Below are 16,377 nucleotides of genomic sequence, written 5' to 3'. Positions count from 1 at the left end.
AGGAGCTCTTTTCTTTGGTTCTCCAAGTTTAGGTCGTCTCTCTCTCGATCTTCAAGAGGTAAGAGCCGATCTTGAGCTTGTGGTATGTTTTAAACAAGTTTTAAGTTGATTCATGAGGTAGAAAGGCATGTTTAAGTTAGTTGAGCTTTGTTAGGTTTTATGTGATTATATGGACAATGTGTGTTGGATATGCATGTTTGATGTGTTGTAGTTGGGGTTTAGGATAGTTTGAGACCCCTAGGTGTTGATGTATGTGTGTATGCATGTTTTGGTTGAGTTGGATGCATGATTGGAAGTTTGGGAGGCTTTGGGAGCTTGTTGAGTCGAGTTTCTGCCCTTTGGGAGAAACCAGGTTCGGCAGCCGAAGAGACTTTCGGCCGCCGAACCTCTCTGTGAGGCAAGCCTTTCGGCTGCCGAAGCTTGCCCCCGAAAATGGACTTTTGTCTCTGGAGGGCACTTTTGGCCGCCGAAGGTGCCGCCGAACCTGTCTGACTTTCTGCTCTGGAGGGACTTTCGGCCGCCGAACCTACCGCCGAAAGTGCCCTGTGCAGCCCTCCTTTTCATGTTTCCTATGATTGTTTTAAGGTATTTTAGGGGGTTTTTGGGGAGTATTTTAGAGTCATGTTCATGAATGTTTGGTCCCTCATTTGAGTCCACCTGTGTAGGTTCGGACCCGAGGAACCGGGGACCCCAGCAGTGAGTCAGTCGCTTCAGAGTCAGTAGAGCTTCAGCCAGAGGTGAGTGGAATAAACACTTATGTTTTAAAGAAATTTAATATTGATGTGAGCATGTTCATGCATCACGAATGCCATGTGATATCTTAGGTTGTGCATTAGAATTCACGAATATGTTGCATTGCATAATTTGATGATGATGTGGATGGATGTTGGATGGTCCTTAGTCCTCATTATGATACGATGTGATATGATACAGTATGGCATGGTATGGAAGTCCGGTTGACCCATTCTACGTCCCGGCACTATGTAAGAGAAAGACCGGTTGACCCATTCTACGTCCCGGCACTTTGGAATGTTATGATATGTTATGTTTAAGAGAAAGTCCGGTTGACCCATTCTACGTCTCGGCACCTTGGAATGTAGAGGACTATTGGTGACAATACCATCCTTGATATGACTTGTTTGTGATGTGTTGCATCTCATGACAGCATGAAATCTAAATTGAATGTTATTATTCTGCTCACTGGACTTTATAGCTCACCTTTCTCCCTTAACCCCCAGATTTGCAGGTACAGGGTAGACCAGGAGGTCAGCATGAGTAGAGTTATGTTGTATGTAATAGCTAGATGTGGACATGAATGTGATGTAATGTAAAAGTATAGTATAGAAATGTAATGCAATGAGGTTTATTGAGGTTTATAGTTGTGCTTGACCCTAGTATGTTGTAAATCCCTTTGAGTACATGATTTTTTTTAATGATACTTATGTAACCAAACTCAATACATGTTATGTCACCCTATTGGGGCAATGATGAGACTCCAAAGAGGGGTTAATGTTTATGATTATGTTTATGTATAGTGCATGCACAAGTTGAGTTTGGTGAATGAATGAAAGAATGAATGAATGTAAGGAAAAGTTCAAAATTTTATGTATGTGTTGATCATGTATGGGATTAAACAGGTATACAGGATGAATGTTTGGCTTGCTACGGGTCCCGGCGGCCTTAAGCCGATCTGGATCCTAGCGCGGGTAGCGGTCCGATTTTCGGGTCGTTACAGGAATCAACACCAATAAGGTATCATTTAATTCTGAAGGCAGAGGGGCATCCTTCAAGATACTAAGGACAAAGTCACTAACCTGCATTCCAATGGAACTCCATATTTTCTGAAAAAACCTGGCTTGAAAACCGTCTATACTAGGAGCTTTAAAAGGCGCCATTGACTTAATAGCAGTAGTAACCTCATCCCTAGAAAAATCTTCATTAAGAATGAGATTATGTGTGCCATTGAGTCTTGTAAGAAGGCTCGACCTGGCCCTATTTAACTCTGAAGCTCTATCAAGAGTATAAAGATTATAGTAAAAGTCTCTCACAAAAGCCTGAAGCTGAACAAAATCCTCAATCTAATTACCCATATCATCCATTAGTCGAGTGACCGGAGATTTCTTATTACGAATCAAAGCAGAAAGGTGGTAATACTGAGTATTCCGATCTCCAGAAACAATCCAATCTTGCTTGGATTTTTGGAACCAAAAGAGTTCTTCTTGTTCTAGAATATCCTCTAACTGCTTTTTTAGTTTGAGTTCTAATTTTAATAAATGTTGCAAACCACCAGTAGAGAGAGTTTTCTGAATTTCAGCAATCCGAGCCAAAATACGTTTCTTTCTGCTGAAGATATTACCAAAAGAATTTCAATTCCAAAGGCTTAAATCTGAAGCCAAATTCTTAATAAAATCGGAAAAGTCAGTAGAAGAATTTAAAGCATTACCAACAATCATCCCCAAATCTGCATGGTTCATCCATGCAAGCTGAAAATGAAAAGGACCCTCCATACGGTGCACATGTTTGTTCAAAGAAACCACCAGAGGACAATGATCCGAATGAAATTTGGCAGGATGAGTAACATAATCATGTGGAAAACGAAATTGCCAATTAGGGGAACAGAGGGCTCTATCAAGCTGAGCCCTTTGGAGGGAATGAGAAGACAGACCCCTGGACCAAGTAAAAGCCAAGCCTTCAAAACCCATATCCAGCAAACCATTATCAAAAATCCAATCCGAAAAAAGTTTCGCTCCAGAAATATTAAACGTACTGTATCCCTGAAGCTCATATTGGAAAGGGACACAATTAAAATCACCCAAAGCCATCCATTCATCACTCAAATCACCAGAGTCAAGCTTCAAGTCGGTCCACAAGATACGTCTGCATGGGCTATAGGAGCTAGCATAAATAAAGCAAAGGTTCCAGGAAATACCAGACACAGGCAGAACTTTACAAGTAACAAACTGAGGATGAGATTCAATAAGCTGAATGCTAAAGTTATTTTCAGTCCAGAAAATCCAAACACCGCCACTGAAGCCCAGAGATTCAACTCGAATCCAATTATCAAAACCCAACCTCCCACAAATAGCATTTGCATGAGTGCCACTCACCCTAGGCTCCATAATGCAAAAGATGTCAGGTTTAAAGAGTCTCTTGTATTCTAAGAAAGCCCTCCGAAAGGTAGGGAGGCGGCGCCTTGACAGTTCTAAGAAATAACTATCATTAAAATAATAATAGTAATGGTAAGAGAAAACCCCATTGGCAAAAAATCCAATCAAAACCAAAGACATGAAGACATCAATTGACCATCTCTCCCCCCACACGAAAGGCTAAAGCATTACCCCCCTCAAGTGGAGTCTCCGGAACAATGTCCATCTCTTGAATCTCATTCGTTTTCAGGTTCTCGTCAATATTAGGAGCAGAGGGATGCGGAAATTGATTTTCCGCATTAGGAATGTCTAGGTTACCATTTGCATGAGTGTTGTCATGGTTAGAAAAAACACCCCGGTTGGTAACAGTACGAGAAACCGAAGCATATTTTTTCCCTCCAAAAACAAGGACATGTTCTGTCTCCTCCGCAACTCTTCTAGGTTTAGGAACAATAGCCACTTTATTCGAAATTAAAGAAGAATTGGTAGGAGTAGAAATAATATCTGTCCCAGTATCTCCAGCATCAGGTCTCACTGGGTTTTTACTGGCAGATTATTGGCAGATCTTTTAGTTTACGGGCCAATAGAGGACGGCCCAGCTCCGGATGAGCCCTTATCAATAGTATTAGAGGGCGGGTAGTCTCATGGGCTTAACAAGAGCTGGCTCATTAATCTCCAAAGCAGCATATCGATTAGAACGGTCCGTCAAAGGTTTTATCCCTTTTTCCTTAGCAGAAAATTTATCTTTAGAAGACTCCTTGTCGACTAGAACTTTGTTAGAGACTTTTTTAAAATTCCTCTTATCTTTTTTGACAAGCATCCAATCCCCATAATCATTGACAATCATCGGATTATTAGGGATTGCTCTTCCCTTGTCCTTATCCACATCAATCGGATCGTTGGCATGGGCTTTCCCCGCAGGATTACCGGCACCGCTAGAGCCTCCCCTCGCCGGGCACTTCTTGGCTTCATGGCCATATCTACCGCAACTGAAACACACCAGGTGGAGCCCTTCATATTCCACTGGTCTAACACATCGGCGAAGCTTGAATTTGGCCACTAAGGGTTTTTCCATGTTAATCTCAATGCAAATCCTGGCGTAGTGTCCTCTACTCACCATACTTGTATTTTGGTCCACCTTAATAGATTTTCCGAGCAAGCTCTCAATTCTCAAAAGGAACTCGTCATTGTAGTATTCAATAGGTAAGCAAGGAATCCTGACCCAGACTGTAAGTCATTCTAAAGCATTAGCAGCATACGGATCAAACTCAGGATGCCATCACCGTACTGTAAGTTAGTGATTAGCAATCATCCAAGGTCCACCCAAAAGTGCATGATCATAGTCTTGCTTGCTAGTGAACTTTACTAAAAAATAGCCATTATCAAGAGCTATAATATTGAAATGAGACTTTGGACGCCAAAGCTCAGAGATTCTTTTTGATAAATAAATATAACCAATCGAACGTCCCAAAAATTTAAGAATCAAAGAGTTTCGCCAGGGCTGTCTGAGCCTGTTCTTTTCTTCTAACGTTATTTTAACTCTAGGACAAGTAGCATCTCCCTCATCATCAGATTCACATGATGCTTCACTCATTGCATCATCATCAAAACAAGCATCCCTAGTCCCTATATGTTGATTCAACAACGTGTTTTTAAAAGAAAATTTAGGGAGATCAGGTTTCTCTGGCGCCTTATCATCCCTCCTTGTCCCACCATCCAAAACCTCTTGGTCTTCCATGTCCAGGTAGTTAACCGGAGCATCATCAGGCAGCTCTTTATGTTTTTTTCTTGTACTCCTGTCAATCAAATCGCCCTCCTCCATGGAGGTAGCATGGTTACTATCGTCAAAGGCGAGAGCGTTTGCCATAGGGAGAAATTTTTTTTTTTTATCATTATAAATATTTAAGGGTAAAGTGTAATTTAGTCCCTCTAGTTTAGTGAAATATAACATTTCGTCCCTCTGTTTTAAAAAACCTTCAATTTAGTCACTGTGATCTTTAAAAATTATGCCATTAGTCCCTCCCGTTAGATTTTCAGTTAAATCACTGTTAATCTTAGTTAAAAAGACTAAAATACCCATTCTCTCTCCTTCCTCTTCCTCTTCCTCTTTTTCTTCTTCAAGCAGTGGCAATTTCGGACTACAAGGGCAGGGTTTAAGCAGTTCCCGTTGGACCAGGAGGCATGGTACCACAAGGATTTTGTGATTGATCAAGACAGCAACTGGATGCTGCAGGGATGGAAGGGTCAAATAATCTATGCTTCCAGCTGTTGGGTGCCTGCATAAGAATTTTTTTGTTGCATCTCATTTGCAGTTGTAATGGAGGTAGTATTTATTTAAACACCTAATGCTCATAAACTATGGAGGACGTCTTCTGAAGCCACATGCAGGAGCATTTAAAACTCCAAATGCTAAAGAGATACGATGGAGGATTGGTAAAATGATGAACAACCCATTAAAAAAAGTTGATGCAAAAGGAAGCTTTTCCCATTAGAACTCAAAAAAATTAAGAAAAGGTCCAAAATTATTTACATTTCTTAATCAGGAATTTCATAGCAGAAACAAAACCAACAAGAAATCTCAAGTAGAAATGGGAAAAGCTTGCGAGTGACTCCTGTGGCGGCGGCTAAGACAACTAAAGGTAAAAGGGACATTGATGATCATGAGTATGATTTCTTTAACACTAATCCTTCAGTCAGCTGGATACTGCATCCCAATGGACAATCAAGAGGACACAATGGTGAAATATCATGCCCTTTTTAATTACATGTTAAACCTTTTTCTCTTTTATCCTTTATTTAAAATTATCAGTTCCTAACAAATTAGGCAGAAATTGAAGCTTCAAACCCAATAATTTCTTCATTTTCTTTTCTTTTCTTTCTTCTGATGGGAAGCAGAAGAAGGAGATCGGGAAGGAAAAGAAGAAGAAGAAGAGGAGGAAGAAGAAGAAGGAGATCGGGAAGGAGAAGAAGAAGAAGAAAAAGATCGGAAAAGAGAAGAAGAAGAAGCAGAAGAAGGAGATCGGGAAGGAGAAGAAGAAGAAGAGGAAGAAGAAGAAGGAGATCGGAAAAGAGAAGAAGAAGATCGGAAAGGAGAAGAAGAAGAAGAAGAAGGAGATCGGGAAGGAGAAGAAGAAGAGGAAGAAGAGAGAATGGGTATTTTAGTCTTTTTAACTAAAATTAACGGTGATTTAACTGAAAATCTAACGGGAGGGACTAATGGCATAGTTTTTAAAAATCACAGTGACTAAATTGAAGGTTTTTTAAAACAGAGGGACGAAAGGTTGCATTTCACTAAACCAGAGGGACTAAATTATAGTTTACCCAATATTTAATAATCAATTAGTGACTAAAATATATAATAATTTTATATTATTATTTACATATATATATATAATTATTAATAACAATTATAATTACATGTATACATATATCGATCTATGTATAATTATTTTAATAATTTATATTTTATTAATATAATTTTATTTATATTATCTAATATATATATATATATATTATTTATAAAATTTTTCATAGTATTACAATAATCTCGAAATTCCACGACACTAACGACCAGAAATACAAATTTTGATAGGAAAAATTACCATTAATTACTTATATTTATTAAAATTAACTGTTTAATCATTATTATTTTTAAACTTAGTTAAATTATTTTTATTTTTATATAATTTAAAGTCTTTATAAAAAGATATTACTTAACTTATTTTAGTTTTAATTAAAGAAATTAAAGAGTATGAATAGTTAAAGTTATAAATATAAATAGTCTGGATTGCTAAAAATACAAGAGAAAATAGTATAAAATTTTGATTAAAATTTCATCATTAGAAACATTAAATACTCACTTTACAATGCATAATTTTTATTTATCTTTTCATTTTTAATTAACCTAAAATATTTTTCATTTCTCTTTTTATATTATTATTAATATATAAATTAATTATTATAAGTCTATTTAATTTTATTTTATTTTCAACGCAATATCTCATAGTTTTTTTTTAAATGAGAATACAAACCATTTATTCATATTTAATTTAACTATATATTATTAGTAATGATTTTATTACTTTAATAAAACTTAATGTCTCATTTTCATAAATATAACTTTTTTTATTAATTTTTAATTGCACTCATCTTAAATATATTGTTTTATTAAATATTAAAAAATATTTTAAGAAGTTTATTGAAAATAAAATAAAATAAAATAGAATTATAATAGCTAATTTATATATTATAGTTAAAAAAAATAGACAATAATTTTATGATATTTAAAAAATAAAAATGAATAAAAATTATGGGGGAGTGAAATTTTTTTCTTCTAACTAAAATGATTATTTTATCTTATAATTTTTATTCATTTTACTTTTTTATACATATTAAAAAAATAATATTTTTATTAATATTTTAATTATACTCATATTAAAAATATTAAATTTTATTAAATATAAAAAATATTTTAAGAGATTTATTGAAAATAAAATTATAATAATTATTATTATAGTGTAAAAAATATAATAATTTTAGAATAATTAAAATAAAAAAATAAATAAAAATTATAAAATGAAAAAATATATTTTTTAATTTTTCTGCAAAAGTAAAATCACAGAAAAAGAAAGGTAGTTAAAAAAAAAAAAAAAGAATTCCGTAACGGGATAAGTTGATGACAGAGTTTAATTGTAAGAGAAGTTGAGTACATGGCCACACAACAAAACTTGGGAAAAGTTCTATTTCAGTTAATTTTTCGTTTTTTCCCTATTCAAAATAAAAATTAGAAAAAAAAAATGCTCGAATGAGGATTTAGAATTTTTTTTTTTAAAAGCAGAGTAAAAGTGGCCACTTTACCTCATCTTAATGTTTAAATATATTTAAAAATTTAACTTTTAAAAAATATTTAAAACTCTATCAAATTATAAATATGTTATCAAAATTACTCTTTCCGTCTATAATTTTTTCATTTATTTTTAATTATTTTAAAATTTATTTAATTGGATAACTCAGTTAAAAAACTTTAAATTCTCAAAAAATACTAAAATTGTATTTATTTGATTTTCATTTTTACTTAATTTTCTGAGAAATTAAAAATATTTTTTTCTTGATGAAAGAAAATAAGTTACTTCTCTCGTTTAGTCAAATTACTTCTGGAAAAGTGGCAGGAAGAGGAAGAGGAAGCTAAAGCTGTCGTATTTTGTAATTCAAGTCTTATCAGGTCACCAAGTCCTTAGCAGATAGAGGCTGTCGGTAAATGCTGTGTTAGTTTCTTTGTCACACAAACCAAAAGAGCTATCTATCTCTAACAAGTTGAAAGCCAAGAATTCTAAGATGACATAATAAGATTGCCTAAAAGTTTCCTCATTCTCAAACAAGTTGTTATCACTTAGGATCATTGCGCAGTGTCCTGTGCCTCTTCTTCCTCCCTCATCGTAATCTTTTCTAGGAAAATCCAAAAAGGAAAAAAGACATTTAGTATTTATCTTTATTCATCATTTTAGATATCAACTATAACAGTTAGATATAATTTACCAAATATTTAGCAAACTATAACAATTAAATATAATTTACCAAATATTTAGTAAACCGTAACAGTTAGATATAATTTACCCAAACCAATATCAGTAACGGCTAAATCAAACAACCTCTAAATGTAATAAATACATTAACTTTCATTATTCCCTTGAATTCCTGAAGTTACTAACATGCCGCCGACAGAAATCCTAATAAAAGATGCTAGCCTAAGGCGAAAGGAGTCGTTCAAAATGTAGAAAAAATAACTTAAAATACTCACCACAGAAAAGAAAAGAAAAGAAAAGGAAAGAAAAATTCATAAGCAGCAAACCAAAACCAGAACTGTGCTTACAGATATACTAATAATAATAATAATTCATAAATGTGGTTTTTGACTTACAACACTTTCTATATTATTATTGCTATATATGGTTTATAATTTACATCTCAGGACACACTTAGGGAGGACAAGGAGGCAGTAGTCTGGCTGCCATATGTGTGACCTTGTCAAAAATAAAAAAATTTAAAAAATTTAAAAAAAAAAAAACAAAAGAAAATAACTTGGCAAAATCCTAATATTTATATAGTTTGTATACAGAAGAAACTATAGTATCACATAAGTGATGGCCTCAATTTAGGCACCATTGGCTTTTTAACAGGTAATCAACATCAGGGCATTCTCTATGCTTTTATCATGATGGCAAACATATATATGTATCTCATTGCCTGCTCCTCATATTTGCATGGCTGGAAACCCACTGCAAATTCAGCAGCTTCGTTTGGGAGGGATATGTAAGTTCACATAAATGTGGCCAAGCTCTCCAGCAACTTCATCAGTTGCTGAACATTAAGATCATCCATGACGCTCAGTTTGGTTGCTGTAAGAAACAATTATGTGGGCATTAGATTAGAAAAGGTTCACTTCTAATATAGACTGAATTCATGATTTTTTTATTGTGAGATAAACTCAATTATAATAGGACCATAATAATCCTGCACTAGAGATTAAAAATAAGTCGCTTTCTAGTGTAAAAAAGAATGAACATATATGGGTGAAACAATGCCGTGTTGCAGTGTTGCCACTGTCATCCAGGATTTTCCACTTTTATTCACCTAGAGGCAATTCAGTACTTGAAGTAACAAATAAAGGATGAAAATGAAATGAAGAGAAAATAAATGTGCTAAACAAGTAAAAATATGTGCCATCTCAAACTGGAAATCAAAACGTGCACATCCAAGAAGTGCATGACACAGAATAGTTAGGGAACTGAGAAATCATGATACTACATCTACTGTAGTATTACTAAACATGACAAATGATCTTTAGACCCTTGACAGACTGATGTGAAATTTTGAAGCATCTGAGCAAGTTGATGCCAAATAAGCACAAATCTTGTAGTTGTATGCAAAGCATATAATAATAATCATCATCATCCAATATAACATCACTTGGGTTATTTACACAGAAAAATATGATTTTATTACATCTCTGTTAGGCAACCATTTAGAACAAATGAAACTCACCTCAAGATAGTGTGACAACCTAGTTCGCGAGACAATCACACTTCCCATGAGCCCAAACGAAGCTCCCACTCAGGAAATTCTGAAAAATTCCTCATTGTTGCTCCCATACAAATGATCTTTCTGAAAATAATTTTTAAACATGCATCAAATTATTGGAATGAGAAACCATCTCTACTTCTTACATATTTACTTGAAATTTTATAATTAAAAAAAAAAACAAATTAACTACGTACATCTGCATAGCCATCATCTCTATCAGTACACAAGCTTTTCCCACTGAAATTTTATGAAAGCCTTTGGAACTACAATTGTGAGTTGCAATTGGTTTATAGAAAAATATATTATTACAATTTTTTACTTTAGATAAATAAAAGTTGAATTGTTCTACTATATCTGGACATTAACAAACCATCTCATGCCCTCCCCCTGTACAAATAAGTATTCATAATATTCTTGTTATCACAAGTGAATTATGTGTTGCTGCTAGATATTAGATAAACTCTTCAACATCATTTATGCACTCCTCTAGTTGAGTCAGTTTTTTTATTGCTTGATAAGAGTTTCTACCGGAAAGAAGCTCTACCTTATTATTGGAAAAACGGCCTAATAAAAGAAAACAAAAGAAATAAAAAATTCTTCATTCTTTGCTTCATGGTTGTATCAATAGCCAAGGATGGCTGTTTGCATATTTGCTCTGCAAGGCATAAGTTATATTGCAGGAAAGGCAGTTGGTTGTTAATTGAAGCTTTTATTATACATAGATTTCTTTAATATATCACAAGGACAAAAAAAGCTCACATATCCTTTAGCGCATCTGAGGAAATCATGCAAAGTTGGACATATTAAATTCCTGCAGTAAATTTTTCTTGACTATTAACTAAGAGCCTGTTTGGAGATCCCAAAAAATTAACTTGCTTATATGAAATTGTGATATGGATATAGCACAATAATAAAGCTAGTTCAGGATTTGACAGCAATGAAAACTGTGCAAAAAAACCAAAACAACTTACTTAGAAGCCAGAGAAAACTAAGGTTAACTCACCCGGGAATAGAAACGCTCGTCAAACATGGTAACAGCACATGGTCCTGATGAAGAAGCCCAACTACCAGGGTTAGTGTCATATCCAGGTTTGGGAGCTTCAAAACTTCCATTAACATGAAAATCCACAGGGCTTTCTTGTATGTTCATTTCTGATGCAGGTTGGAATTTTGCATCATTCAGCAAATTCAGATTGTTTGGCAAGTAAGGATACTGCCCAGCCAATTGCAGCCTCAGTGATGCAGTTCCATTTAATTCATTAAAAAGACCGTTCACACCATTTTCCTGACTAGAATTAGATATCTCTGAACTTTTTCCAGTGCCAAAGTAACCAGAATAACTACCAAACGAGGAACTTGCAGAACACTCGACATCCCTAAAGAAAGAAAAGTTGAGTTTCATTGCTCTCTGTCCATATGTTTGTGCAGTAATAAAGCTAAGAATTCTTTTCATTTAACTTAAATATAAAATATGTACTTATAAATATGATCATGTAATGTTTGAACAAATGTCACCTACCAGATAATTTTTATTTATAACTTCTTTAAGTTGAATTTTTTTAGAAAAAGTCAATTATAATCTCATAAAAAAGTAGACTGACAAAAATAATTATATACTTATTTTAAATACCATCTCCAATTACATATTAGGCACAGAGACTAACATATCACCAAACAATCAAATTTATAATACACTAAAAAAACAGGTTCAGTTTTTTTTTTTCTTTCTGTTTTTACTTTTCCTTTCACTTCATAGTTAAGTGTTTATTATGATAAAAAGCATATAACCAACTCTTTGTATAATAACAAGCCAAAAATAAGACTCTCAGTATAATCTAATGGGGAAAAGTTTGGCAGTGTCCTGGTCCATAGGTCAGGCTTTAAGTGGAGTCGGGGGGAAAATAAAATTCAATAGAGCAGCAAGCAAAAGATAACTTAGTTATAACTTAGTTCCGCTCCAATGTATCTGTGTGTCTCCACAATTATACTGTGCATGCTTCATTATAAGATTAGTGTTGTCATGTCATACGCAGGTTTGCAAGAGCAAGTCTCTGGGCTGCCAGGAGGATAAATATGGAGAATTGGAATCAGAAGCTTCCTATAGGAGGCCCACTCACCTATGGGGAAGTAGATTTGGATCCTCTGGTAATACAATCTGTTGACTGTCATTATTCGGAATCCATGGCATAGGTGGGAGCTGCTGATCAGTGCCAATTCTGAAAGGCACATGCATCCCATTTTGGAACTGCAAGTAATGTTAGTTTAGATGCTATCTTCTTATGAACGTTGAGGAAAGCATTAAGCTACTACTTACCTGATTATTGCATTCCAGCGACATAAATTGCTGTTTTCCTAAATAATCCTGGCAAGAGAAGTCAAAACTGTTAGTGATGAAGAAGAAATATTATAAGTTGAAGCCTAAAGTTAAGAATTTGAAGTCATTTAATTTTACTCTTAATCATGAAAAAATTGCAGCAATGAACATCCTTTTTTCATTTATGTCAATACAAGTTTATCCTTGCACATAAGAACTGTCCAATTTAGTTAGCAAGTGACTAAGTTACCAAATCATCTTCCTGCTCCTTGGTCTCCTCTTTTTCATTCAAAAAGAGAAAAATGTTACTTTGAAACAAGACAAGTGTAGCAGGAAACTTGAAAATATTGTGGATGCTTAGATTCATGGATTTCTAACATGTAGGTTCAAGGGAATATTGCAATTTCATCCACATTCAGTCCAAGAAGAATAAATGAAATCTCTCTAAAGGATGCCTAAAACAAGAACAGTAGACATACCTTATGAGCTCGAAGTTGATTAAGTGATTCCCTGAGTGAATTTTCCAATTGACCCAGATGTTCTATGTTGTTAATCTTATTTGGATTACTCCAATAGCTAGAGAAATTCCAGAGTATTTTAAAATTAGTATGGGTGGCAACCAATTATGCCTATACTTTAAATCACCGTAAAAATTTATGAAACAAAAATCTAGAGTCAAAGATTTCCAAGTGTTCACCTCAATCTCTTGTGCACTTCAGAAAGTTGATTCTGCAGTAACCTTGATTGGTTTGACAGGTCCTGATTATGCAATTTCAAACATGTAAAATGTCACAAGCTTAAGAATAAAAGAACAATTACCTTAAGAGATCAGAATAGCATTGGAACTATTGTTCGAGAGCATACCTCTATAGTTTGAGAACTGAAACAAAAAGAACGGAGCACAAAAGTGTTTTAGTATATGGTCAACCTAAGAAGATATACAACAATGTATTGTGTTATCATAGCACATACCTAGACCCCAGAAATTCAGGTATGTTGACATCATGGTCCAACTTCTTAAAAGTTTTCTTCAGCGCCTTTACTCTCAGAAAGAAAACAAGAAGTCATGTTAGCAATGAGAAGAAAAAGTGCAACAAAGGCACCCAGTGGTAATACAAAAGAAAGTGAAGAAATTAGTGGGGAAAGGTTTATAAGAAAGGACTTACTTCAAGGCCTTCTAACTTCCTGTTCCAAACAAAAGAAGGAAAAAAAAACTTTCAATTCCACAAAATCAATGCAGATGCAAGAAAATTTAAAAGGAAAATAAAAGGAAGTGACATAACTTCATTTTTACCTTTTTGCCCTTTCCTGAGGCGTTAACTGAGCAAATTTTGCAATGACTTCTTCAATGCTGCTCACATCACCAAAAAGAAGAAGGATTTGAAAAGAGGAAAGCACAAATCAGTACTCTATGATTAATTTGTTAGCAAAGAAGGTATAAACACCCTAACACCGTTCATGGCTGCTAATGTGGTGAGCAGAAATATAACACCACATTAGCAGCTACTGAGAGTGTTAGGGTGTCAGGATCTTCTTTGCTAATAATGGATTTGAGCACAGGTATGGTTTCTACTTTCTAAAAGCCAAAACATTTGACTGTAATGAAAGTGGATCAAACCACAAGAAACTTTTAATGCTTTGACCATTCAAAAGCAGTCAACATCTATGTTGAGATTCTTGCCATAAGTAGACTACATTTGCAGTGATTGTTTGCATAATTAGGTGCTAATATCTCATACTATTATCAAGGCTATAACTATTCTTCCTACTTTGCATTCTTATAAATAATTTAAATACCTTAATTAGCTTGAGGGAAATAATCAAGTTCTAAAAATTCTCCCATAATCCTTTTCTCTTTTTGTTCTTTTTCTACTTTCACAACTGTTTCAATATATATGCTAACAACGCCTACATGGTGACAATGATGAAGAAAATAATAAGTAAAAATTACATTGTGAACACCTGAGGACCTTTAAAGTATTTTCCCCATGCTAATTCATATAACAAGGACAGAAATGGATCTGGTGTGCATGTGCACTACAACAAATCAAACACCTAAGTTATTCACTATCATCACCAATACTTTTACTCTATTTCATAACTTCGTAGCAGCTAAAGAATGGATACTTAAAACCCGCTCAGTTCAAGTACAGTGACGTTAAGTTTTATTTATGCTTATAAGATGTAATAGTTCAGTAGAACAAGAAAATGTCTTATAGGTGAGTTTATAGTTCATAAGCTATAAATCCCTAACTCAGAAGAGCACCAATGAGAGTACCTCCTTTTTCCTTTGCATATTGAGGGCTTGCCAGTTGGTGAGAACATAAGAAGGATAATATCTATGTCACATAGAATAGACAACTCCTTTGCCTTCTTCATGATGCCATGTTTCCTTTTTCCATAGGTCGCTTGACGGCCATTTATGTTCTCCAATTTCTTGATCTTTAGCTTAACCCTACCCATCCTGCATATTTAACATCAATATTTTCACAATCCTGAAACCGTCTCAAAATGTACATAACAATACATTTTTCAAATCCTAATTAATGATATAAAACCAGCATATGAACACAGTTAGTTTGCAAATCAGGATCAAACGAATATTACAACCATCCGCTGCATCGACTTGAATCAGCATAAGAACAGTACTTAATTTGCAAATCAGGAACAAAAAATTTGAAACGACATCTCAAATTGTAATAGGCGATGCCCCAAATCCAGCATCAACATCAAATGTATAATGAGAATCAGCCAGAAATCATAAACTTGTTGAAATAAAGGAGAAATTATGTGTAAAACCAGGACAAATGAATATAAAACAAGCTAAAATACACTAAACATATGAATATATTCGAAAAAAAGACATAACCAAACGATTAAAGACTACCCAATTTAGGATTCAGACTTTTCTTTCCTTTCCTTTAAAAAAAGGAAACTATCTACCCAGTAAGAAATAGAATCCTAAGGGAGAAAAAAAAAAAAAAGGAAAGGAAAAGCTTCAAAAAAAATTTACCCAAATGAGCAAATTAAACGACGAGTTGACAGTGCATAATTAAAAGGTCTTGAATGTGGGACAGGTCGATCATGGAGCAAGAGAGAGAACAGAACATAACATAACAGAACCACCTAAAGGGTAGAGAGAGAGAAAGAGAGGGGGGAAGAGAGAGAGAGAGGTGTGAGCTTACATATAGGGTTGCAAGACACGACCGGGTGAGCGGCAAAATCGGTCATGGAAGGGAGCTTGAGAATAGGGATCGTCAGAAGTTTCCCCAAAAGCCAAAACCAACCAAACCCATTATACCAAATTCATTCAATTTTACGCCTTTATAATTGTTTACTAAGCTGAATAAAAGTTGGCAAATGGATAGTAATTTAAAATTTTTGTTAGATTAGCTTTTTTTTCCAAAGAGTTCTTATTTCTCCTGTTATTTGGGAGTTTATATATATATTTTTTCTTATTTTCATGATTTATTTTACAGAAAAAAAAATGAAATCCTATAAAATTATATAAGATTTTAACTCATTTTAAAATAAAAAAATTAAATTAAAAATAATTAAATTCTTCTATTTCAAATATAGTTCAGTATGCAAAGCTATTGTTCAATGGCGAGGATATTTCCAACATGCTCGATTATTTAGTATGAGGGAAAGATCTAGGTATTTGGATTTAATAAAATAAATAATAATAAATTATATTTTTTGATATTTAATTCAATTAAAATTTTAAAACACCTATATTTTTTTAAAATAAAGGTTGATAATTTTCGTGATTGTGTGATTCATGATTTGATACTGTACGTATTTTTATGAAATTTAATACGTTTAATAATTTTTCTT

At 34.0% G+C, this 16,377-nt stretch overlaps 2 protein-coding genes across 9 annotated transcripts; both read right to left on the bottom strand.

Moving 5' to 3' along the window:
- Positions 1 to 2,366: 2,366 nt before the first annotated feature.
- Positions 2,367 to 5,013, bottom strand: LOC110615351. Its single transcript, XM_021757194.1, has 4 exons — positions 4,676 to 5,013; positions 3,812 to 4,363; positions 3,339 to 3,691; positions 2,367 to 3,202 (listed from the first exon to the last, which is right to left on the bottom strand). The coding sequence occupies exons 1-4, from the start codon at positions 5,011 to 5,013 to the stop codon at positions 2,367 to 2,369; spliced, it is 2,079 nt and encodes a 692-aa protein (XP_021612886.1).
- A 3,953-nt stretch (positions 5,014 to 8,966) lies between these two features.
- Positions 8,967 to 15,940, bottom strand: LOC110615989 (agamous-like MADS-box protein AGL30). 8 transcript variants are annotated; one of them, XR_006350827.1, is made up of 14 exons: positions 15,726 to 15,940; positions 14,819 to 15,004; positions 13,835 to 13,891; positions 13,707 to 13,725; positions 13,513 to 13,577; positions 13,405 to 13,420; positions 13,238 to 13,299; positions 13,020 to 13,116; positions 12,541 to 12,588; positions 12,344 to 12,471; positions 11,230 to 11,602; positions 10,421 to 10,481; positions 10,188 to 10,307; positions 9,520 to 9,541 (listed from the first exon to the last, which is right to left on the bottom strand). XR_006350827.1 is itself a non-coding variant. In XM_043956996.1 (12 exons), coding segments are annotated over exons 1-12 (1,065 nt in total). In that variant the 5' UTR covers positions 15,728 to 15,939; the 3' UTR covers positions 8,967 to 9,529. The 8 variants fall into 8 exon arrangements, 2 of the variants coding, with proteins under 2 accessions (XP_043812931.1, XP_021613969.1); XR_006350823.1 differs by lacking the exon at positions 10,421 to 10,481 and having other exon boundaries at positions 8,967 to 9,541; positions 15,726 to 15,934; XR_006350824.1 differs by lacking the exons at positions 10,421 to 10,481; positions 15,726 to 15,940 and adding an exon at positions 15,554 to 15,708 and having other exon boundaries at positions 8,967 to 9,541.
- Between the last annotated feature and the right edge of the window lie 437 nt (positions 15,941 to 16,377).

The sequence above is a fragment of the Manihot esculenta genome, chromosome 5 (genome assembly GCF_001659605.2).
Source record: "Manihot esculenta cultivar AM560-2 chromosome 5, M.esculenta_v8, whole genome shotgun sequence".
Classification (NCBI taxonomy): Eukaryota; Viridiplantae; Streptophyta; class Magnoliopsida; order Malpighiales; family Euphorbiaceae; genus Manihot; species Manihot esculenta.
Note: the sequence above shows the minus strand (reverse complement) of the source record. Positions and strands in the feature narration are given on the sequence as shown.

Bases quoted from the DNA above. Each gene is read 5' to 3' on its own strand.
- LOC110615351 (XM_021757194.1), bottom strand. From the start codon at position 5,013: ATGGCAAACGCTCTCGCCTTTGACGATAGTAACCATGCTACCTCCATG. The intron at 4,364-4,675 runs GTTAGAAGAAAA...AGTCTGGGTCAG, and splicing joins TGTCCTAGAGTTAAAATAAC to GATTCCTTGCTTACCTATTG. The intron at 3,692-3,811 runs GCCAGCTCTTGT...ATAATCTGCCAG, and splicing joins GCTGCTTTGGAGATTAATGA to TAAAAACCCAGTGAGACCTG.
- LOC110615989 (XM_021758277.2), bottom strand. The intron at 12,589-13,019 runs GTATGTCTACTG...TTCTCTTGCCAG, and splicing joins ATCAACTTCGAGCTCATAAG to GATTATTTAGGAAAACAGCA. The intron at 11,038-11,229 runs GTGAGTTAACCT...AATTTACTGCAG, and splicing joins ACGAGCGTTTCTATTCCCGG to GAATTTAATATGTCCAACTT.